At 39.2% G+C, this 26,094-nt stretch overlaps 1 protein-coding gene across 17 annotated transcripts in view; it reads right to left on the reverse strand.

The window, feature by feature from the left end:
* Positions 1 to 26,094, reverse strand: part of ENOX2 (ecto-NOX disulfide-thiol exchanger 2) — a 259,106-nt gene that overhangs the window by 1,891 nt on the left and 231,121 nt on the right. For all 17 annotated transcript variants that reach the window (XM_014852950.3, XM_014852953.3, XM_070501969.1 and 14 more), the window contains 5 exons: positions 21,870 to 21,984; positions 10,601 to 10,782; positions 8,364 to 8,471; positions 4,862 to 4,970; positions 2,141 to 2,226 (listed from right to left, as the gene is read on the reverse strand). In XM_014852950.3, coding sequence (XP_014708436.1) covers positions 2,141 to 2,226; positions 4,862 to 4,970; positions 8,364 to 8,471; positions 10,601 to 10,782; positions 21,870 to 21,984 — 600 coding nt within the window. The remainder of the gene's footprint in view (positions 1 to 2,140; positions 2,227 to 4,861; positions 4,971 to 8,363; positions 8,472 to 10,600; positions 10,783 to 21,869; positions 21,985 to 26,094) is intronic.

Genomic DNA, 26,094 nt, shown 5'->3' on the forward strand with positions numbered 1-26,094 from the left:
AAGTTCCTTCATGCCCCTTTGCAATCAATCCTCACTTCCAATCCCTGACTCAGATTTTCTCACTGTGGTTTTGCATTTTCTTGAAATTTCATATATGTGTAATCATACAATATATAGTCCTTTGTGACTAGTTTCCTTCCCTTGGTATGATGTTTTTGAGATTGTGACCGAGCTTTCTATTGGAAAGAGCTAGTGGTGTCAGCCGTGTGGAGAGGCTTGGGTTTGTAGCCAGCTGAATGACAGTAATCAGTGCTGGTGATGCAACGTACAGGCCTACTGAAGCTGTGAAGTCTTTTGGGAGGAGAAGAAGGCAGAAATGGCTGCCACCAGAGAAGAATTCTGCACACACACATTAGTTCACAAAGAAAAAGTGACAGGAGAAGGGAGGACTCCATGTTCCTGCTTCTGTGCATTGTCTATACACACTACACTCACACACACATGCACACGCACACACATGCACACACATCAATACAAAACCAAAATCTGTGGAGCCTTTAGGGCTTGCTTCCGGTAGTCATCTTTACATTGGTAGCAACCTTCCTAACTGTGAACCTGGGCGCTAGGGCTTGACTGAAGAGTACTAGGTGATCCTTCAAGAAACCCTGAGTCGCCACCACACTGAATGTTTCTGAAGCTGGAGGGAAGGAGCCCCCCAATTCTGCTGGTACCACTGCAGGCTCCCTTTGGGAGGCCCTGGCACTACTCTGGTAGGAAGCTGCTCAGGAGGAACTGGGCCTAGGCCAGGAGTGAAGTCATGTCTTCTTCCCAGTGCTGGTAGTAGACTGTACCCAGTTGAGTGAAAGAAGCACATTACAGAGTATCACATAGAGTCAAATCCCCATTTCAAAAACCATAAATACATAATGTTATATATATATATATATATATATGCACATACAACGTAGGTGCAGCATATGCATAGAAAAAGATCTGAGATAAGACAAGCCAAACTGTTAACAGTGGTTATCCTTGAGGGTTGGGATGGTGGGTAACTTTCACTTTCCCTTTACTAGATTTCTATATTGCTTATATCTTAAAGACAATACGTATGCATTATTTTTGTAATTTAAAAAAAGAACCAGATCATTTTTACTGACATATAGTTCAATTTCTTACCACTTCAACCAACCACTTGGTCCTGGCGCTCATTCCATCCCTCCCTTCACTGCCAAATGGGCTACTTAATTGCACAATAGCATCACTTCCTAGAGGGAAATGAGGGGGAGTTCTAGCTAGAACTAGAACCCACGCCGTGAGGAGGATGTATCACCACAGTTGGATTCCAAAATGGGCCAGTGCTGTTGTTAAGAGGACATATGCTTCAATGGTTTAACATGTAGGACATTCAACTGTCAGGAATCTGCATTTCAACGGCATTGCTCAAAAGGCCCAGATTTTGTGCAAGAGTGAGTACAACCCATGAGCAGGTTTAACTGAACCTGCTTCTGGAAATATGTATCATGAGGTTAGTTCTTCTGAGGGGTCAAGAGTCCCCTCCTGCCTCTATGAGACATCCTTGACTTTCTAGGGATCTAGCACTTCCTCTTGCTCCTGATTGCTCTGTGAGTTCCCCCACAGGATAGGATCCAGGGAAGGAACTGGCCCACGAGATCAGCTGTGAGCAAATATTCAGTCATCTTTTTTCACCCCTGCCTTGACTGTTTCATTACAGATAATGGCAGTGGTGATGAGGATGGCTGGGGAAGGGGCTGGAGGAAGACTTACAATTTTGAAATCTAACATTTGCTAATGGCTAAAGACCCAGGGCAAAAGTTTGACTGGTGAGAAATATGGTTAATCTGAAGCTTATATGTAAATTAAGAGAAAGGAGGAAAATTCTTCTAAGATGGATCTTGGAAGTAGGGTGGCCAACTCATTCAGGTTTGCCTGGGACTTCCTCAGTTTTAGCATTGGAAGTCCCAAGTCCCAGGAAACCCCTCAGTCTCAGGCAAATAGGGACAGATGGTCATCTTACTTGCAAGACAGAAGCTCTACACTGAATCACAGTGAGAGAATAGGCAAGGGAAATTTCCTTAGAGTGATTACTAATGACTTATTTATGCTTGAAGAGAGTAAGGTCACCTGTTCACAAAGAACCCTACATCCCCTTGCACACCAATTTCAGGCCCCCACATACCTTATTATCTAGACGGTGCAAGTAGGAACAAATGTATTCAATGCTTGCTCCAAATGGGTGGACATGAAGGAATGTGGAGATAATCCCTAGAGAGACAATACCATGGAGGTTACACTTGAGCATTGTATTCTTTATGATGCCACGTGACAGTGTATGGCAAGAGCTAACTCGCACGTACAACATACTACACACTGAGCACTACTCTGAGTTGACATATATGTTACTCATTTAATCTTTACAACAATCCTGTGAGGTAGGTATTACCATACCCATTTCACAGGTGAGAACACTGAGGCACAGAAAGTTTAAGCAACTTGCCCAAGGTCACACAGCTGGTAAGTGGCAGAGCTGGTATTTAAACCCAGGCAGTTGCTCTTAACCGCTACACATATCGCCTCTTACCACACTAGATCACATGTAGAAAAGGTGGCATCTGAGGAGTCAGTGCCATCATTCATGCTGGCCAAAGACAATTTGAGTTCTACATTTTACCATGAATTTAGAATTTTACAATGAATTTAGATTGTGCTGGGTCTTGCAGCTCTTCTGCACATTCTTTAATTGGACTTTAGCCTCTTATGCATTAATAACGTCTCGCTGTTGTGGCAAAAGTACAAATCATGCACTTTGCCTGATTAACCTCGAGCCTCTCACAAGAGAATCTGCTGATTATATTTGGGTTTTACTCTCTGAGTAGCTCTGTAAAGAAAAGCCAAACATTTCATTCACTCAAGTAGTCACTAGCGTTCTGTTTGTGCTAAGAGCTCTGAATTTCTTGAAGCAACAGAATTCTTACAGCAGTTTACAGCCTCCAGGAATGTGCATGATTTTTACTCAACATAACTCTGGGGTGATTGACAGCTATACCTACTGCCTTGACTGTTCTGGCCATCAGGTTAATTGTTCTAATATTTCTTTCTCTGGCAACGGGTGGAATATAAATTGTTCAGAAGTCTACTATTTATTTCTTTAAATTTTTTGAATTCACCTCCCTTCATAAAATCAAAGGGACATCAAATATACCTAGAATTGAATTTGCTGAAAACTGCTAAGAAATACAAACTAAATTTGATTTGGTTTATAAATCACAACTTGTCTATCTTTTTAAGCAACTAAAAACATATCAAGTTAAGATTGTAGCTTGAAGTTCAGATCAGTTCTTTGTGAAAATTGTCGAAATATTAGATGGCAAGGGGGTGGGTTGGAGGATCCAAAAGGAACTGATGGTAGGGTTCAAAATCTGTTCAAAATGCATGCTGCCACTTATGACAGTGTTCTTAAATGACTAGGTAAATTGAATTTCTAAACACTGACTCAAGCTGAGAAACTTAAATTCTGAAGAAGACAGTCCATGTTCAAAGGAATTCTAGATGCTGTGGCCAAGAAAGGCTGTCAAATGCCAAGAAATAACTCCATAGGTTTCAAAACACTAGGCAGCTTTTGTGGGTTCACACCCAAAGAACCAATTTAAAAAACAGATTTTCCTTTCTTTCTGTCAGCCCAAGAATACTTTCTTTAAAAAACAAGCAACACTTATCTTAAGAATCTTTGTTTCTAGAACTATCCATTTACAGAGGCTTCCTCCTACCCCCGGCTCTTCTCTGACAGGTCTCCCCGTTGCCATGCCAATTTGTTAAAGAACTTTGAGTTGGAAAATGGAAATAAATTGTTACTTTTCTTGAAGACTCAATGGCAGATCTCCCTGTGCATCCTCATTAACATATCAAAGTGTTAAATCTCAGTACAATATCCATTACCAAAGGAGGCAGATATATCTTAAAATATGCAGAACCCAATCACTGTGGAGGACTTTTGAGACTGGGATGGGGCTACTATGTGGCTCAGCTTCCAAGAAGGGAGTTGGGATTATTTGCTGAGGCCCAAGACCAGCCCCTTTTAAATGAGTGAATATTTTAAGACCTCAATCTGCCAGTATTCTCCAAATAGAATAAGAGGTCAACAAATATTTGTGAATAGTGCTGTAAGTGCAAAATGATTTCCATATATGGAGGGCTTACTATGGGCTGGGCACTTTGCTAAGTGATTTTGATGAAATATTGTATTTAAAATTTGCAGTTGCCCTTGAGGTGAGTAATATTATCATGCCCATTTTGCAGATGGAGGAACTGTAGCTCAGGATGGAAATGGTAGGGTCAAGACGGGAAGAGAGGTCTGTCTAATGCCTTAACTATTTATGCTATCTTGCCTCTCTGAATGAATTTTTATATAATGAGAGCAATCGTAGCACTGATCTCATCAAAGCCCACCAGCGTCCAACACCCCACAGACGGCCTCCTGAGTCATCTGCCAGGAACCTGGAAAAACTTAAGAGAGGCACATGCTTCCTCCGGAGGCTCATCTGGAAAAGCTCTCTGCCAGAGAGTGTCCGCAGTATCCCTTGAGTGGGAGTGGGAGGGCTCAGGTATCCTCGCATAGAGATTTAAAAAACCTACGTGTTTCTCCAGCTGATCCTCTCTTAGCATAGTTCTTATACTGACACACTTGATGTGGCAGTGGCCACAAAGGGCTTGAAGAGGGCTGGGAGCTGCTGCTACCATTTTCATTGAACCTGTACTTGTTCTTACCCTGTCATCTTCAGGACTCTGGGTCCTCGCACTGTCATGCTTCATAAATGTTTGGTGTGTGCTTATTCATCTTAGGTAAACCCCTTCCCTCCTCCACGGCCCTCTCTACATTGTATGTGTGTGTCAGCTTCCTTACCCACTAGCAGTGCTTCACGTTCAGATTTGATAGGACTGCTGTTGAGAGTCTTCTCCAGAGGGTAGTCACTATCCTGGCTTGATGCACACAGTCTAGAAGCACAGCTTTCCTGTGGAAATAACATGCTTCTCAGGTCAGTTCACCTTATTTGGTGACAGACTTGGTTTCAATTACACAATAGGAACTTCTTAACACAGCATCCTAAAAGCAATACTGTCCAATTTTGATTACTGAATGGGAGGGAAAACAGCATAAATTACAAAAGCATCACACATAATCCATAGCCTCTTTATATGGCTTCAAAACACAGAAAAATTAAGGCATTCATCTTCACCAGCTTTTTTTTCTGCCTTCACCATTCTTGACTCTATACAAGTAATCTGGGGAACCAGACCAAACATTTACTATTTACTACATACCAGGCACTGTTAGGTATGTATTCTCTCCATGCTACAGATGAGGAAAGCAAGGCTCAGATAAATTAGGTAAATTGTGTAAGATCCCATTCCTAGGAAGTGTAGAGCCTGGATTTCATCCCAGGCCATCCACTGTTAAAAAACCATTCTCTTTTATTTTAGGTCTAGACTCTGCTAAAGGTTAAGTCCCATCTCTGACTGGAAAATCTACAATGTAGCTCATCCACTTGCAGGTAATCAACTTGGAACTAAAAGTTAGAGCCTCTATTTATTGACTATCAACTCTCTCTCTCTTCTCTGTGATAAGAACATTATCAGTTAGTATTCTCCTGACTTTATAGCAAGAAATGACCACGACCAAAAATGTCATTACTCAGTGACCTTCTTTGGTGTTGAAAATTTTCTCTTTCTGAGCATAGCAGGTATGTTTCATATGAGATATTCAGGTGAAATCCATGACCAGCAAACAAACTGACAAATACCTCCAGACCTTTCATGGATCTTTCTTTCTCTCTTTGGATACTGAGAACATCTTTTCTGTTTTATGAATGTGAAGGAAGATCCTTCAGAAGAAGGAACAAAAGAGATCACTGCTTCAATCTCACTGTTATTATACAAGAAAATGCAGGGGGGAAATGCTCCTGTGGGGCAGAGCATGGCTGACTCAGATGCTTTGTCACTTCTTCCCTTCCACAAGCCCTCAGCAGGGACAGGTTACCTTCTGTTTTCCTTAAAGATGTCTTCAAAGCTTCCAGGATGCTGCCCCTGAATGAAACAAATGGTCTATGCTCCAAGACATGTTGTTTTGTGGATTTACAGGCTTCCTGGCTGTAGTCAGAAGGGAAACCTTTCTTGATGATCTACTCAATCTTCGGCCTTTAGAATCCAATCCAGGCAGTAAGCATCATGCCAAGTTTGATTTAAACTACTGGCTCACTTCTAAGCCACAGGGTGCACATGTGCTTCTAACTCTCTTAAAACATTAAATGATCCAGTAAGCCATATCTTAAGTGTGAGAGTTTAACAGATTGGGGTTGATTTAAGATGTGAAGACATCTGAGAGGTTTTAGCCATCTTGAATGGAAATGCAGCCTTACTGAAACCTGACTTCAATTTTATTATAGTTGGCATTTAAAAAATTAGAAGGTATATTGAAGGGATGCTTATCACCTTGGATTTTGCTAGCAGATTCAAAGAGCTAGTTCTTCCTGCAGCAAGACAAATATAAGTCACATTGTTATATTGCAAAACACTGACAATAACTCACACTGTGCTTTACTGTCAAGAAACCCAAACAAAAACAAAAAAGATCTCTCCTCACCAAAACTTATTGCTTTCCTTTCATCCTGAAATTATTTTGCAGTCTAATGTGGTGGTACTTTGCTTCCTAACCTAATTGTGTCAGGTTGAAATATTTGGTCACGAATCAGCTTCCCAGAGAAGATCAGTTTATAATGAACTGTCACAACTTTCTCTGAAAAAAGCTTTGTTTAAAATAACAGGAAAAAACATATTCTGACACATTTTCCTGATTATCAGTTGGATCTCTTTCCTTGTCCTCTTTAGCTGCCAGTTCATGGTATATTCAGTTTCAGAACGGGAAACACTTAGTCTTAAGTACAACATGGCAAGTTTCCCCTATGCCATCTGACCTCTTGCTTGTTTAAATGAAATACTTTACAAAGCAGAAAACTGCTTACATTAAATCACTAAAAATGCCCTTAAGTCAATTTGTGACGTCAATCCTGAAGAGTGATTTCTAAGCATAACGTCATTAGCACAAACCCACATCTATCTAGTCTTCTGGCTACACACTCCATTTTATGCAAGAAGCGAAACAGAGCTATGTAGCAGCTCTGGGACATTTTAGAAGCTCTCATAGTATGAGGAAAGTCCTGCTAAATAGAGCAGATTTGGCACTTTTCAATTAAATGCTTGATAAATGAATTTCTCTGGGATTGTGCTTGTTTCTTTAATAGCACCCACAAAACTGGGAAGACAGTTGGTTTTATGAAGTGGAAGAATTAAAAGCATATTGCAAATGGCCTCCAGCAGAAAACACTTTCAATCATTTGTTTCAACTACACCAAGGTTGCCAGTGCTTAATGGCACTCCGGGGGAAGTCACTATGCTGGCAAAAACACCCAGGGCCTTTATGCATTGCATCTTCCTGAGTTGAGCACTGAAGATAAAGAGCATGAGCTCTTGTGGAATTGTAGCACTGTTGACTTCTGGCACTGTAGCACTGTTGATTTCTGGATCTTGGTCTAAGCTCCTAATCTTCTCTTCCTTCTGAGACATTAAAATCAGGCAGTTCTGGTCAACGGGCCTTCCTTTTTAGAGGATAACTTCAGATAAATGTTCAGACATAAAGGAGATCAGAGAGGTATGACAGGGAGACACCATGAGTACACTTCACACATTTTAAATAGGCTGAGCACCTGATTCACAGTTGTGATACATTAATCCACCCAGATGTTAGGAGACTCTCTCAGAGGTCCTCGCTGGTAGTTCGTACTGCTGTAGGCTCTCACTAGGCAAAGTTCCATCTTGCCTTCCCTGTTGCTATTATCTAGCTTTAGAATAATGTGTCCCCTTGTTTGCTTTCCAAGGTTTCCCCAGCTTTTGGTTTTGGCCATTTCATCTGCAACTACTCATTATTACACTAGATGGAGTGTCTGCGAAGAAATGTCAATGTTCTAGTTGCACTGGTGTTTCTTCCTTTAATGAAATGCTTAATTAAAGGCATTTTGTGTCACATGAATTTTCCAGGCTGCTATTTGCTTGACACATTGAAGAAGGGATGAGGTGTACACTCTGGTCTTCTCTAAGAGAGAAGACTGAGGAATAGGGATGGACTTTTTATTCCTGAAAAGTATACTCTCCAGAACCCTTAGAAATGCCAATGACTTACACATAAAAGCAGAGCCCTTGATTCAAGAATTATCCTGGAGATGGGGCTTTTAATCCCCAATCGGCCAAACATCCCACATTGATTCCTCTTGCAGTAACTTCTAGGGCATTCTCATTGTCACTGAAAAGGGGGGAAAGGGGCAAGGAAAAAGGTTCACTTAGGACTCATGTACCTTTTCTTTAAGATTTTCCAACATTTTTTCCACCTGTAATTTGTCATCTTTGATTTTTTCCAGTTCAGCTTCTTTCCTTTTGTATTCCTCTTGGACTTTGAGTAGATGCTACAAGAAAGACCAAAGACAATCAAGTCTTAAGGAGCCACACTTCGCTTAAAAACCCTGGCTGAAGTTAGATATTAGGCTGGCCTGCCTCACTCTCCCCCAGCACACACATCATTTCTCCATGCAGAGACACTAAAGGGAAAATCACGATACTTTTCACTTTAAGTTATTTCATCTGGCTCTTATGAACTTCCATTGGACTTGCTCATATTTTAGAAAGAGTCTGAGAAACTAACTGACCTAATCACTTCACTTTCCTATTCCAGCCAGGGGAAAGGGTAAGGTGCAGTTAATACGGTGTAGACAACATCTTGATTGTTACATAGAACTGAACTTAATGTAAAGCATTCTTGCAAATAGCCATTTTCCAAGCCAAGTTCAACTTTAGTGAGGAAAGTAGTAAAGAATCCAAATTTCACAAATGTTAGTTTCCATATCAGTAGGCAAGGAACTGGACTTATCATTATTAATGATTATAATAAATACTATTTTTTTAGCACTTAACATGTGCCAAGCATTGTGTAAAGGGTTTCATATGCATGATCTCATTTAAACCTCACAATAACCTTATGATTCATAATCCTGAGCCTTAAAGAAGTTTAGTGGTTTGCCTAAGGCCATTCAGATAGCAAGTAGCGGAAGTGGGATTTAAACCCAGGTTGGGTGAAACCCACGGCCCATGCTGTTAACCACCATATTACACTATATATCTTTCTGGGATAAGATGAGAGGGATTTTATCACTGTTTACAAGGCTATTTTCCAATAAAAAGTAATCAAAATGAGTGAAATCAATTTTTCAGGAGATAGAAACCTAATTGTCTCACTGAAGTCTTTGAAGTGATGAAATGAAAAAAAAAGTTCATCATCTTTCAATTGCATTTTAATAGCAGAACTGTCCTTCTGTACGGTTTCAAAATCTAGGTAAGAGGGGAAAACAACAAGAAAACGTTTCCAAAGTCTTGCTTTTCAGAGGCTTGCAAAAGACCATTGGAAGGGCTAAAAGACACAGTACAATGTACATTGTCAACATTCTTTGAAGTCTAGCTGAGGAGATGCATTTTTTGGTGGAAAGATCTCTAATGTAATTTACATGTTCCAATTAAACTACATGGTGACAATAAAAGGAAAGTAAGGATTACTTCACACATTTTGCTAACAGGAAAGGTGAAATATTAACGTGACATTGCTTGTCACACACGAAGACAATGGTAGCAGAATTAGGAACATGGGGCTCCTAATGCCAGAAGAGACTCCCTGTTCACAATTTGTGATTTCCAACCAGCAATAAGCTTTGCCCTAGATAATTCCAAGGCACACAATTAAAAACCTATTGCAAAATTTCAGTTGTAAGGAAAATGGGTGGTAGTCTGGCAAGACAGAAGAGGATAGTACCCTTACTCAGAAGTACTACTCCCTTACTATAATGAGAACAGATGTTGACACCTTTTGAACTGTAGGCTCACTGTGGTGGTGGTTATAGAAAACTTCTAGATATTGAGCATCTATTACACAATGTTGTATTGAATGCAATTACAGTTGGATGCACTTATTTACTTTACTTTTTATACTTGGAATAATGTGCAGGTAAACTCATTCACATAAATGACTGTGAAAACAAAACAAAATAAAAGCAAATTGGTATTATGTGTCCAAAGCATTGATACTTAACAAACCCGTAACACCCCTGCTTCCACCCAAATCAAGGGTAGGATTCCTGTCATTCCTTCTAAAAGGCTGTATTACTCTGCATTATATCAACTAGATACTTAATCACTAGCACTTTTCCACATCTAAGTAACTGAGGTTCTTCATAAGGACCCTGAGGTCCAGATCCCAAAGTGCCTTCTGAAGCATAAAGAAAATATTAGATTAAGTTAGAATAGTTTTATTGTTAAGTATTTTTCACTGAATGCTCATTCTTTGAAAATCAGTGATCCATTGCTATCTCTGTATTAACCAGAATATTTCATTAACCACAACACATAATCCCTTCCTCAGCTAGGCCGAAGAACAGAATATCAAGAAGAATAAGGGGTCCGCTATTCTAGTTGCTTGCAGGTTACCCTTTTGCAGGTGAAAAGCTAATGCTATCCTTCCAAAAAGCTCAGAAGACCAAAATGCCTTTACCTGTTGCATTCCTTGAAGGGCTTGTTGCAGGAGTTTTAGCTGCTGCTCCTTGTTTGGGTCATCTTCTCTGTGGGCTTTGCCTTGTTCTTGCTTGAGCAGCTCTACCTCATTCCGATAGGCATCGAGCTGCCAACGGAGGCTGTCATTTTCTTCCTTCAGTGCTTCTGTCTGTGATACTAAAGCTAAGCAGTAAATATAAAGTAGTAAAACCACACATCCAGATTCCTTTGTGGTTTACCCTTAGTATCACGAAAATTTGGTATTTTAAATTGACATGCATAAAACACATCTCAATGAAAAACTGAGTTGGCCATGTCAGCAAGAGATGGACACAAAAGCACACAGACCCATTTTTGTAAAGGAACACAGGATTCCACCCCATGAAAGTCCTCATCAGGTTTCATGTTCTTTACCCCAAATATAATTAAGATATTTTCAGGGAACATTGGTTATTTTTATTTGCAATGCAACAAATAGTAAAAAGCCTTGCAATAATAAAATACAGGACTAATTGTCTAGAACTGACGACTGTCCACACAATAATTTTGCTGACAGTTGTTTTAAAAAATATAGCCTTGTCTGTTCCTAAAGAGGAAAGGCAAATGTAAGAATTAAGACACAAGACTTCTGGTTTCTGGTCTAGCATGTAAGGAGCTTAGAAGTTGCCACTCTGTCCTAACAACAAGCCAAAAGCAGAACAAACTGAAAAATCGACAACTCTTCTTAGATCCAGCAGAGAAGTGAGATCACAGGGCAAACTGCTGTCCCGACAACTGGAGAGAATCACAACTTACCAGACCAGAAACTCATGAGCAGAAACCTCCACAGGAACCAGTGCCAGGGCAGGAAAACCTAAACTGTAATTGGCAAATTGCTGGAGGCTCAGTGTGGACAAGGCTGAGAGGTAAAAAGTCCAGGGGAACCCAGTCATAATAAGGTCCCCATACTTTTGTGAGTTTTATATCCAGGTGCTCAAGTGGGTCTTCACAGAGAACGCTGGAGAAAAATCCCCTTGTGCTTTTAGCAAGGGGAGGAAAGAGGAACCATTTTGAAATATGCCAGAGCATCCTGTTCCTCTTAACAACATCTATCTTCAGAAGGAACTATTTTACCAGGAGCCTAACCTGCTGGGGTTTACCAGAGCCTAACTGATCTGGGGAAAGGAAATACCCAACTCTAGTCCCCTCTAGCCATCTTGGCCCATGTGAAGGGAGAAAAAAACTGAGAAGCACTTGTGAAGTTCACAGTCCAGAGGCACAGGCTCACTAAAAGACTGAGACCTAATCATAGGACTATAGAATTCTTCCCCTCCCCCCACACCTTACCACCACACCATTAAAGTCCTATTTACTGGAGTTACTTTCACCTAGTACATCATTTCCAGATTTCAACAAATAAATTACAAGACATACTAAAAGGTAAAAAGAACAGTTTCAATAGGGATCACAACCAGAGTCAGATATAGCAGAAATGTTGGAATTATCAGACCAGGAATTTAAAACAACTATGATTAGCATGCTAAGGGCTTCAATGAGAAAAGTAGATAACATACAAGAACAGATGGATAATGCAAGGAGAAACATAGAAATTCTAAGAAAGAATCAAATAGAAAGGCTAGAGATAGAAAACACTGTAACAGAAATGAAAAATGTTTTTGATGAGCTTATTAATAGACTGGATATGGATGTGGAAAAAATCTCTGAGCTTGAGGATATGACAATAGAAACTGCCTAAACTGAAAAGCAAAGAGAAAAAAGCCTGAAAAAAACCAAACTGAATATCCAAGAACTGTGGGACAACTACAAAAGATGTAACATACGTGTAATGAGAATATCAGAAGGAGAAGAAAGAGAGACAGGAACAGAAGCAATAAGTGAAGGAATAACGCCTGAAATTTTCCCTTACTTAACGTCAGACACCAAATCACAGATCCAGGAAGCTCAGACAACATCAAACAGGATAAATGTCAAAAAAATTAGACCTGAACAGATACCTCACCAAAGATATACCAATGGCAAGTAAGCATCATCTTATGTCATATGTCATTTGTTGTTGTTAGTGCTGTGGAGTCAATTCCAACTTCTAGAGACCCTGTGTACAGCAGAGCGGAACCCAGCCTGGTCTTTTTGAGCCATCCCCTCACCTTCTGCACTATATCAGACAATGTCCTGCTGCCATTCATAGGGTTTTCATGGCCAACTTTTTCGGAAATGTGTGGCCAGTTCCTTCTTCCTAGTCTGTCTTAGTCTAAGAGCTCCACTGAAACCTGTCCACCATGGGTGACTGTGCTGGTGTTTGAAATACTGGTGGCATAGCTTTCAGCCACACGCAGCCACACAGTATGACAACTGACAGACAGGTGGTGTGGTTCCCTGACTAGGAAATGAACCTGGGCTGCAGTAGTGAGATCACCAAATCTTAATCTCTAGACCACTAGGGCTGGCTGCATCATATGTCATTAGGAAATTGCAAATTAAAACAACAATGTACTACACACTTATTAGAATTGCCACAATCCAAAACAACAACACCACCAAGTCCTGACAAGGATGTAGCGCAAACAAGAACTCTCCTTTATTGCTGGTGGGAATGCAAAATGGTACAGCCACTTTGGAAGACAGTTTGGCAGTTTCTTATAAAACTAAGCATACTCTTACCATATAATCCAGCAATCATGCTGCTTGGTATTTATCCAAGTGAGCTTAAAACTTACATCCCCGCAAAAACATGAACACAGATTTTATATCAGCTTTATTCATAATTGCTAAAATTTGGAAACAACTGCAATGTCCTTCAGTAGGTGAATGGATAACTAAACTGTAGTACATTCAGACAATGGAATATTATTCAGCACTAAAAAGAAATGAGCTATGAAGCCATGAAAAGACCTGGAGGAAATGTAAATGCATATTGATACGTGAAAGAAGCCAATCTGAAAAGGCTACATACAGTATGATTCCAACTATATGACATTCTGGAAAAGGCAAAACTATAGAGTCAGTAAAAAGATCGGTGGTTGTCAGGGGTTGAAAGGAGGGAGGGGTGGATAGGCAGACCACAGAGGATTTTTAGGGCAGTGAAACTCTTCTGTATGATATTACAATGGTGGATACATACATTTTAAACATTTGTCCAAATCCAGAGACTATACAACATCGAGTGAACTCTAACGTAAACTAGGGACTTTGGGTGATAACAATGTATTCATTGATCGTAACAAATGTACCACTGTGTTGCAAGATGTCAATAGGGGAGACTGTGTGTGGTGGGGGGACCGGGGTACTTGGAAACTCTCTGTACTTCCTGTTCAATTTTGTTATGAACCTGAAACTGATCTAAAAATTAAAGTTTATTAATTAAAAAAACTAAGACCCATGAGGAAATCTATGTTAAATTTAATTATTTATGGCACATTTTTCAAGGTCAGAAATCATAAAAGCTATTTCAAAATATTTAATCAGAGGATTTTCATTCATTCAACAAACATGTATTGAGTACCTTCCACGTTCCAGGCTTATGATTATGGTAAAAAATGAGATTTCACTAATCTCTATTGTTTACACTCCAAATTAATGGAAACATTTGTAGTTTATTCCTTTTTTTGATTCCTAACAGAGCATACAGCCCAGAAACGAGACATTATCAAAATGGATCAAAATTACAAACCTGTCTATTAAATATACAAGCATGTTAAAAAGCAATTTGACAAAGCTATGCATTCTTTCAGCTACCCATGGGGAGGGACTTGGGGTAGAAGAAAGTAAAAGTAAGTAATGGAAATAAAATCTTCATGATTATTAGCTATAAATAGTGGAAGAAGAGTTTTCTTCAAAGACAAGATTCATCCTTTACCTAATGAATGGAAAGAAGTCGTGTTATACAAAGATGAAATATATAGAAGAAAACCATATTCTGAGGGTGAAAACATTCCCTAGTCCTAAAAGGAAGCTGCCTCTAGGGAGGTGCTGGGTTTAATTCGATGCCTTGAGCCTGAGGGTCTTCCTAAATCAGTCAAGTACTGAGGTAGGCTGATGTAGTCAGATTGTCTATCCAAAGCAGAGAATGACAATGTAATAGGAAGGGTTCTGGTGAGAAATATTTCCTGGTAATGTTGAGATATGTCCTTAGTGTCCACATTTGTTTTCTGTGGATGGCCATCAATTACCCTGATATGGCAGTCGATACTCTGCATTTTAGTTTAAAAAAATTACAAAAGACCTTTGGCATGCCACATTCATTTTATGTTTGGTTTTATTGCTGATTTTAATTCTTGCTGTAATCACACAGATTTGTGTCTTTGAAGAGAAAGCTGTTACACAGACTTGGATTCTCAGCACTCCAAATAATATCTATCCTTGCCATCTCTCCCAGGGGCTGGGATACTTGTCACTGGACAGGCAGTGTTCCTAATAATCACAATACTAAAAGGAGATGCTAAAAGTGAAGATGACTGTATATAGAAAACTGTATGGAAAAAGAGACATTGACTATCTGTCAAACGGGAAGAAATATTTGATTTGCTTGCTGGGTCAGTACCAAGGATAGCATCTCGAGCTGGAGTTCGGCTGAATAGCATAGAGGTTACTCTGTAAATCAAGTGACTGCTACAGATGGACGGTTATTTATTTCTGCTTTGGTTTGCATGTTTGTCCTCTAGCAAGCCACATGGCTCAATACAAAATAGTGATATTTCATCTTCCTCCTTTTGTTTCTTCTTGTACTGCAGGCCAGTAATTATGCTCATGTCCTGCAAGTCATGTGGAGAAACATGGAAGAGAAAAGGGCAGAGATCTAGTAGAATGGTTAGAGGCATATTCTCCAGTTTAAATATGAAAATATTTTCCCTCTGAGAAAATGAGGAGGACAAACTGCTTCCCTCCTGGGGAAAAGGGCATGCTGATGAGCAGAGATGGATACGTGCAGCCAAGTGGGAGCAGATAATAATCTCTTCAGTTTGGACTTGTCACTAAGAAAAAGAAAATGGGATCTCCTATAGTGTTACTAGGGGACCCTACTTACAAATGTATTTCCCACTCTCTGAAATGAGGGTTTTTGTCATTTTAATGAGGACACCAAGTCTTTAGTTTCACAGACTTAATATTAATTGGCCTATTTCTGAAGTTGGAGTTCTTTGTGCATTGCCAGAACACTGAAAAGTTCAATATTACCTTTTAATAGTATGTTTGAGTAGGTGAATCCATCAGTCCTGATACTAAAGAGTATAGTGCAGTGAATTTATTCATATCCTGCCATCATTAGTTCTTGGTTTCTCCTTTCTGCCTATTTCCTATGTGGAAAAAATGTTTCTCTTTATGGGGATTGCTCCTCAGATCTGAAGGCTGCCAGTTCATCATGGCAATATGTAAGTATGAAGGCATCTGTGAACTCCTTTCAGAGGAGTCACTCAGAGCAAAATCATAGACGTGTTTTTCTATAACAAAAGATATAAAAGGATTTTGTACCATTAAAAAAGTTAATGCCTAGGTTTCTTCAATGGTAAAAAGAAAACAAAAAAATTTTAATGGAAGTAAATTCAGGGAGTTGGCCACCCTTACAAAGCTGCATTACAAGAGAAGCTAAAAAAATTACTAAATTATAGAAGGAAAAATGTGCAACATTCCTCTCAAAGTTCATAAAAAAGTTTGAGCTGGAGTGATTCACAAAGAGATAAAGCCAAAAAGAACAAAGAGCAGGAAGAAAGAGAGGGAGATGATATGAGCACAGCCCACTGGGAGTGGTTGCAGGCCAGTTTAGGCAAAATCTCAAGTGAGTTCCCTGACCTCACAATGCCTTGCCTTCCCTGCCTCTGCAGGTCATTACTCCAGTCAGGCTTCTGCCAGCATGGATGCACCTGGGACTTCATTGTTTCTCCTCCCAGATCTCTCAATTCCTCTCTCAAATACACTATCTTCATCTGTCAGTTATCTTGCTGTCCCTCATCACCCTGAGACTCTGTTCTTTCCTTGCTGAGACCTTTAATCTCTTGGAGTGGCCAACTTCACCCAGTCCACTAATTGCTTTCTGGCTAAACAGATTCCACTGCAAGCTCCTCAGTACCCTGTATTACTTCATCCTCCTGAAAACCTTTGGCCAGGCTTACCATGCCAATCTCTAATCAACTCAACTTCCTCTGCTCCTTATCCTGGGTTGCAGAGGGCTCTTATAGGAAGTTCCAGACTCATGTTGGTCCTTGCTGATGGGTCTCTCACCTCTCACTGATTTCTTTCTTCCATATTGCCCAGAACGTTTATTCCAGATCTGCTCCTCTTTCCTCATTGTCTCATTTCCAAATCATTTAGCTAATCAATGGTTGACTAATCACTTGCCAAATGGAGAAGTGTGACCTGCATCTATACTTTTAGCTTCATCTCTCTTGTCTCAAAGGAAGAGCAAACTCCAGCCGAATTTGGATCACCTCCTATTCTTCCTCTCTAGATTCCATTCCCATAATTACCCATAAGTACTCTTTCATACTCGAGCACCTTCAACTCCACCCTCTCCATGGCCTCCTTCCCTTCTATTGAACAACAAACAACAACTTAACTTTAACTTTGTTACCAATTCTAGCCATCATTTATATTGCCGTAGTTGCTTTACTCAGTACCCAACTTCTTGGCCTGTGGTCTTTGCCCACTTTCTCTCCTTAATGTCACATGTTCTGGCCCCTACCTCCATCACTCTACTAAAATAGCTCTTGCTTAGCACTCTCCTCAATCCTTTCTTCTTTATAATATCTGATAATGTTGATTATTTCTACTTCTATAAATTCTTCTTGTGGGTTCTATAATCCAATTCTTTTCTAGTTTTCTTCCAGCCTCTCAGACTGCTCTTTTTCTAACTCCTCTGAAATCTCCTCTTTCTTTCCTTCTCCCTTACTGTGGGTAGCCACCAAAGTTCTGTATTCAGCCTTTTGCTGGTCTTTCTCTCACTTGCCTTTCATACTCATTATTCGTATTCTCTGGGTTTTGGCCAACAACTCTGTACTACCATCTTCTATTCCTTCTACTTTCTTCAACCCTGATTTGAATACGAATCCTTTATATCTATTTCCTAACTACCTACTGTCTGAAACTGATCTTGTCATATTCTGCAAATCAGTCCCATCCATCAGTGTGTTTCTGTCAGTTCTACTGTTATGGGTTGAATTTGCCCCGCCCCCCCACAAAAGAGATATTTTGAAGCCCTCAGAATGTGACCTTATTTGGAAATAGCATCTTTACAGAGGTAATCAAGTTAAAATGAGGTCGTTAGGGTGGGCTTACAGATTTATATGACTGGTGTCCTTATAGAAAGGGAAATTTGGACATAGAGGCAGGCATGCACACAAGAGAGAATGTCATGTGAGCATGAACGTAGAGATTGGGGTGATTCATATACAAGCCAAAGAATGTCAAAGATTACCAGCAAACCACCAGGAGCTAGGAGAGAGGCCTGGAACAGATTCTCCCTCATAGTCCTCAGAAGGGACCAACTCTGCTGACAGCTTGATCTAAGACTTCTAGTCTCCAGAAATCTGAGACAATAAATTTCTGTTGTTTAAGGCACTTAGTTGGTGGAACTTTGTTATAGCAGCCCTAGTGAACTAATACAACCACCAACCCTGCAATCTCCTAGACTAGAAAACCTAGACTCATTCTGTGTTCTTTCTTTTTCTTCATCATCTACATCCAATCTGGCACTAAAGACTTCAGTTATTCCTTTAAAATGACTCCTAGCATCTTTAATCTCATAGTCTCTGTTGCCTCCTTTTCTTCTACCATTTTTTCTCAGTTCCTGTTGTCTTCACTCTAGTCTCAACTTTCATCATTTCATATCTAAATTCCTACAAAAGTCTCTTTTCATATCCTGCCATTATTAGTTCTCTCTTAATCCAAAATTATTTCCCAAAATATATAATTCATGTTGCTTTTATCATACTAGTGCCATTGTTGAGACATACTTATGGTGCCATATTGCTTACTATGATGAGCCTAAGCTTGGCATCCATGGTTCCCCATAATCTGGACCCATCTTGCCCACTCAATCTTTTATCCCCCTATACACATCATCTTTGAGCCCTGCTTTTTCTCCTTTCCTGTCTCTGCATCAAGATGCTTTCTTACTTTCCCTCTTCTCATCAAACCTGTTTGTTCATCTTTCAAATCCCTGATCAATTTTCACTGACTCTGACTATCTAGCCCAAGCTAATATCTCTTGCCCTTGCTGCATTCTAATCAGTACTTGCCAGGTTAGCCCCAAGTAGTATTTCTTATATTTTATGTGGCTTTACATATATTACATCTCTATTTCCACCAGCTTATAGGACACAGTGCTTGTTAATTAATTGATCAAACTCCTAAAGTGGAAATAATGGTAGTTAGAGGGAGAGAAGGAAGGAGATTGTATACCAAAGGAAGAAAACTTTGACTATAACAATGAAGGAGAATTAGTCTAAGTCAATGTTTTCCAAATGTGCTCCCTGGACCTCCAGCATCTAAATCATCTGGGATGCCTGATAAAATGCAGATTCCAGAACCCCATTACAGACCTACTGAATCAGACTCTGCAGCCCAGAAACCTGACTTTTTAAAGGTAACACAATGATTGTTATACATACCAAATATGAGAACCAGCAGTTTAAACGAGGAAGGCAGAAGATATATGCTGAAAGGGAACAACTGTTCTTATGTTTACTGGGTACATGTACTTTCCGTCATGGCTAACAATAGAATAAAATAGTTTCACACTATCATGATTTATTTTGATGTGATTCTCTTTCTTCAACACATTGCTTTGAGCACAGCAGTCCTTTCTTCCATGGCAAGAGTATTTCCAGTACTGTATCACAAATATGGGCTGGCTAGTAAAGAGTTTTGAAGAACAGAAATTTTGTGGCACTCCAAGGAAAGGTAAGTGAGACTGCTAGGCTAGCTTTCACTCCTACTTTTTCTGGGAAGTAAAATTTAACCAGAGACAGAGACAGGCTCCTGGAATTCAAGCTTGGTAGCATGGAGAGAGAAAAAAAACAACTCTGAAATCTAGTTGCTTAAGCTTTTAATTGGAACCAAACGATAACTAAAACATGTAGCTGATTAGATAAAAACTGAGGACCCACTCACTGACTCACACCGAGCAGGATTTCTGCAGTTGAGTACTACAGAAGCAAGATAACAAAATTAGATACGATCCAGGGGAAGAAAAATGCACAAAAGTCCTTGAATTAAAATGAATTGAAACCTTCTGGGAGAAAAGCTATTTGGTAAGCTCCATTAAGTCTATTGTAGATAGCTTTATTTGACAAAGCAGCATCCTGGCATGTGGAACAGGAAAGAAAATAGCTATAAGATGATCTGTCAGGGAGTTTCCAGTCTCTAAACGAATAAGATTCTGTGCAGTAGCCAATACAGCTTTTAACTCAAAAGGGATACAGAAGCAAAATGCAATTATATAACCCTAGTAAGTGCATTCAATCTGAATCTCCCATACACCCCTCTCCTCCCCCAGTAACTCCTCAAACTCAGCAATTTATCAAGTGGATGCTCAAACTTACGGTTGCATTCCTTTTAGGGTAACACTGGATTAACACTATATACAACACTGTAGATACTGAGGTCAAAGATTAATCAGCTATAAAACATCCTGGCTAACCAGTTAAGTAATCTGAATACTTCAATTATTATTAAACTCTTTTATTTATTTTGGCTCTAAGTTTATAGTATGTGTTTGCAGTAATTAGTTCACTGTTCTGAAAATGCTAACTATCCACTGATTACAAAGGGTTTATTCAATACATATGAAGGTTTATATGTTTAGGAATCTAACATATGGCAAAACTAGAGGAAACTCAGAAGTAACAGCTAACGAATACCTTTAAAAAAGGTCTGGCTTGATGGTTTTCTTTCCTTAAGAGTTTCTGTTCATGGAGTGAAGATTCTAGGACCACATAAATGGCTATAGGAGCTGCTGACTTCAATATGCAAGTACTGGAACTAAGAAATTCTGATTTGCATTATAATCACTCTGTTCTCTGTCTCCATCTCTCTCTCTGTCTCTCTCTCACACACATACACACAAACATATGCACAGTAGGGATAGTATACTAGCATATGTCCAAGGTCTAGCACAGTGCCTGGCATGTAATAGTTATTAAATGAATGAATGAATTCATTTAACCATCATAAAATCCCCGTTAGATGGTTTTTATAATGTACTTTTTACAAGTGTGGAAGCCGAGGTTCAGTCGGGAAGAATTTCTTCCTATGTCAAGGAGGAGAGAGCTGGGACTAGAACTTAGGTGTTCTAACTTTAGGTCCAATGCTTTTGTCCGCTATACCTTGCTGACTCCTAAGATTGTCTGGAATGGTTTACCTGAAAACACTGGTCTTTTGGCTGATATTTTAATCTCCCCATGGTAACCTCCCTCCAAGATTTTTTTTTATGAAATTAAAGGGTAGTGTTGTCATATTGCTAAACCATTTTGCCTTATGAGTTCCACTGGGGATCCACACTGTGGCTTCTGTCTCACAGTGAAGTCCTGTCTATACTAGGTAAGAGCAAAAGCCTTTGCCCAGACAACTGTTTGTAGAGTTCTGTTTAGTTCCCAATAAACTCCCAAATAACCACAATGGAAGGCAGCAGCCAGGTACACTGTCATGTATTGCAGATATTGCCCTTTAGTTTGTAGATTCTCTTTTAAATTTGTGATTTTTAAGAGAAATATTCAATTTTTATGAAGATAAATTTATCAAAAATATATTTTTTGATTTCTATCTATGGTGACCTTCATCCCAAATTATATAGCCAATTCCTATACTTTCCAGAATTTCTTTTGCTATATGTATTTTTTTACATTTGAATTTTAAATCTATCTGTTATTAATTTTGGTGTAAGATATAAGAGCTGTAGGGCTCTAACTATTTTCCCTAAAAGTTTGGCTAGTTACCTATTTAAGCATAAGCTCTCTTATGGCTCCTCCTGTAGAACATATTAGTAATAAATCCAAAACAAATTGAGAACAATGCTGCCTAAATGTCCAGCACTACTAGGAAAAGAAAGCCCACTTTTAATTAGGCACTGTGATGGAAGATGAAGGTAAATGAAGACCACAGGAAATCCTGTAGCCACATGGTTGATATTCAGCGAGTATGTACTTATATGGCCTCACCACTTGTTTCCAGCCGGTTCCAGTCTGATGGGTTTGTGCCCATGCCTTACTGGGTACGCACAGTTTGAAAATATCATCCCTGCAAGTGCATGTTAGTTAAATAAAATAGAGCAAAATTATCTTTACCTGATTCCTCAGTTTCTTTTGTTTCTGTTGTTTCTTCTATTTCATCATCAGACATCTCCATTTCTTCTTCTCTCCTGATTCCCATTAATTCATCATTATGTATGTTGCGAATTTCCTAAGGTTTAAAGGTATGCTTTTTAGGTGGGAAAGCCTTGGAAATGTTGAGGAAATGAACAGAGTTAAGGACAAGATAAAGCATGGTTTTTTGACATGTAACAAAACTTCAATTTTCTCTTAAGGTGAAGGCAAAGGAGCATGCTGAGGCCAAAACAGTCTCAACAGACAAGGCAGACTTTGTACACTCTGTCTTGCATAAAGCTTTCTTTCCACACCCAGAGATCTGGCAGTCAATGATTATTGTATCCCTCCCATGTTAGAAAGCACTGTTGGCCAGGAAAGACCTCACCTCTTACTCAGATGAATGTTTGCACTTTCCCTTGAGAGTTCTGCCATTTTCACCTTCCCATGTCAAATCCTTTGATTTTACCGCTTTACATTCTCTTCCCCTTCCCCTTACAGTCTTACTTGACAGAACTCTTAATCAAACTTTTGCAGGTTTAGAAGTTAGAGCAAAAAAGAGCTGTCAGGAGAGAACTTCTACCAAATCAACCCTTCCATGGATAATAACTATACTCTCTGAACAAAATACAAAACCAAACCAAACCAAACCTCTAACTACTTGATGGCATTGGAGAGTGAACAAAAGCAGGCATATTCTGAAGAGGAGCTGACACTCAGAAGAAGGGTGTGAGTCTCCCAGTTTTTTAAGGGCCTTTTAGTCTGAGACGACAGTTAGTACCTCACAGGGCAGCTAAATTTTTAATAGAAAATTCACAGTCCTTACATCCTAAATAAATCAAGGAGAGAGTTTGGGGGCAACCACAGCCACTGGAAAGTGAGGAGTGGATCCCAGAAAGGAGACAGCCAAAGGGAGAGAGACCCAAATTCTATGTCTAAGATCTGTTCAAATTTCTGTATGAACTCTGAACCACAAAAGCACAGGGCAGATTCCAAACAATATAGCTAAGGCTAAAAGATCTGAACTGAGACTTGAGCTGCCACCTAAGAGAGTTTCCAGCTTAAATCCAGTGAAGTAAATTGATCATTAAGACAAAAGAAAACAAAAACCAACATTCTTTGGAAGAACATAACAGAATCCAGAATCTTAAAAGCAAAATATTCACAATATGCAGGAAAAGCCCCAAATTACTTGACATACAAAGAACTAGGATGAGATGATTCATTTTCAAAAGAAAAAACAATCAACAGAGATCAAACTTGAAATGAACCAGATATGGCAATTCGCAGACAAGGAGCTAAAGCAACTATCTCAATGATGTAAAGGAAATATGCTCACAATGAACGCAAAGATAGGAAATCGCAGCAGAGAAATAGAAACTTTTAAAAAGAACCAAATGGAAATTCTAAAACTGAAAAATACAATATCTGAAATAAAAGTAATTAGATAAGCCTAACAGTAGAATAGAGATGCCAGAATAGGAGAGAACTTAAAGAGAGAACAATACAAATTTACCCAATCTGAAGAACAAGGAGAAACTAAGTAGAATCATACAAAGAGAGGCGAGATTAAATGATTCAAAATATTTGTAAAAAATAGTTGAAGATTTATCAAATTCGATGAAATATATTAATCTACATATTCAAAGAACTCAGTGAATCCCAAGCAGGACATGTGTGAAAAAAAGTATATCTAGGAACACCATAGTCAAACTGCTGGAAACTAAACATAAAGAGAAACACTTTAACTCTTTAGTTAACTAAACTTATTGTGATAATCATTTCACAATATATGTAAGTCAAATCATTATGCTGTACACCTTAGACTTACACAGTGTTGCATATCAATTATATCTTAATAAAACTGGGAAAAAAAGAGAAACTCTTATAAAAGCAGCCAGAAAAAAAACAACACATTATATACAAAGGAACAACAATTTGAATACTTGGATTTCTTTCAAAAACAATAAACGCCAGAAGTCAGAGGAATAACATCTTTAAAGTGCAAGCAAAAAGAAAAAAAATATTTGTTTATTCAGAATTCCATACTCAGAGAAAAATTCTTTCAAGAATGAAAATGAGATAAACATATTTTCAGATGAATATAAATGCAAGAATTTGTCACCCAAAGACTTGCACTATAAGAAATGCTGCAGAAAGTTCTTTGGGCTGAAGGCAAGTGCTACCAAACATAAACACAGATCTTCAGGAAGGCATGAAGAACACTGGAAATGATTAAGATCACACTGAAAAAGTCACTTTAAAGAAACGTAAGCATGAGAACCGTGCGTTCTGGAGTAGCTTGCAACCATTTAGACGCCACTTGATGCCTGTCAGAGGCTCCTCAGCACTGAATTGAGAAGTCCTTGCCTATGTTAGTCCCAATTGGGCTGTAATATAGGAAATATCCAAAGCTATCTGGCAAAAATTGTTTCCATTTAGGGGGATTATAAATATGTCAAATGGGTTTCTTAATAATTAATGCTATAGTTAATCACTATCTCAACTAATATCCTCCTTCTTATTCCTTTTATTAGGAAAAATAATGATTTCTATATCAAGTTAAGTTTTCATTAAAGATAAATAAAAGTAGCTTTTTAAAAAGTGAGCTACGGGGCCGGCCGTGGCCGAGTGGTTAAGTTCGCGCACTCTGCTGCGGCGGCCCAGGGTTTAGCAGGTTCAGGTCCTGGGCGTAGACATGGCATTGCTGGTCAGGCCATGCTGAGGTGGCATCCCACATAACACAAGTAGAAGGACGTGAAACTAAGATATACAACTACGTACGGGGGGAATTGGGGAGGTAAAGCAGAAAAAAAAATTGGCAACAGTTAGCTCAGGTGCTGATCTTTAAAAAAAAAAAAAGTGAGCTATTCTGTGTTATCACTGATAGCTAAGAAGCAAAAAAAAATTAGAAATACTAACAGTATCTCTCATGTGCTGCAGGGGCATTACTTAAAATAGAAAAAAATGATGACTTACTTGAGAAAAGTGAACATTAAAGGGCTGTGTCAAGAGAGAGATTTGCGATGTCTTATTCAAACTCATTGCACAGAGAACAATAAAGGAATTGCTCATTTCTAAGAATTTATTCTATCTCAGGAGCCTGGATTTCAGTTATCATCAAAGAACTGTTACTGGAAAGGTGATTATAATGAGGTCTGACACTGGCAAATTTGAATGTTGTACAACTTACTGCATCAGGAAAAGTCATGGCTCTCCTAGTTGCCTAACAAAACTGTACACTGTCAGAGGGTATAAGTAGAGACCAAGTCTCAATTTACAAACATGTCATCTAACTCTGGGAAAGTTACTGTGCTTCTCAGAGGAGGAAATTGTGTTCCTTTGAGGGAAGTGTCCCAGGACAGGAAGATCTAACTGAGAGCTAAGACATGCCCTGTAGCTGCTCAGCATCCACAAAGCATCTTTCTGCTTCCAGCTGGGCAAGAAAGCATAACCTCTTCTTAGAAGTATAAAAAGTTCAATAACTAAGTGATACAGCTTATGGGGAGGTCTTTCACATCTTCAAAAAATTCCTAGAAATATAACAGATCTACAGGCAAATTTTACCCCAATGCCTCAAAATACTTCGGGAACAAGACTTACCAGTTCCTTTAGCTGATAATGAAATGAGGGTAAGAAAAACTTAGGAGAAGCTTGCTCTATGTTATTCAGTCAGGTAGGCAAAGTGGCAGAACTTAGAGCCCTCTAACTACTAGACAATCCTTCTTAGCTACAAAGGAACTTAGGCCTGTATCATTACTCTTCTACAAATATCCAATACTAAGTCACATGAATGGGATAGAGGGAAAAAAGAACATCAGAGGTTACAGGGTACCATACTACAGTAAAGTTATGGAGAGCATTTAGTAAATGACAGTACCCCTCAGTAAAGCAGGTGAGATTTTAATTCTTTGGAAACCTTACCATTAAAGCACTTGATATCCAAGATATTTAACATATCTGTTTTCTGTATTCTATGGCAAATCAAAAGGTTCTGCTTCGTAAAGCAAACCCCAACAAATACCTTCAGAATGAAGGGCTAAAGAGTACTATTTACCTAAGGATGGCATTCTACCTAGCTTAGACATAGGTACAGGCAGGAGGAGAACTCTGAGTCACCGAAGTGCAGGCAGCAAGGGAAGCAGCTGCCTCCAAGATTTGCCCTTCTTCCCATCCTGACATTTGGATCCAGTGCTGAAACCAAAAG

Source organism: Equus asinus, chromosome X (genome assembly GCF_041296235.1).
Source record: "Equus asinus isolate D_3611 breed Donkey chromosome X, EquAss-T2T_v2, whole genome shotgun sequence".
Classification (NCBI taxonomy): domain Eukaryota; kingdom Metazoa; phylum Chordata; class Mammalia; order Perissodactyla; family Equidae; genus Equus; species Equus asinus.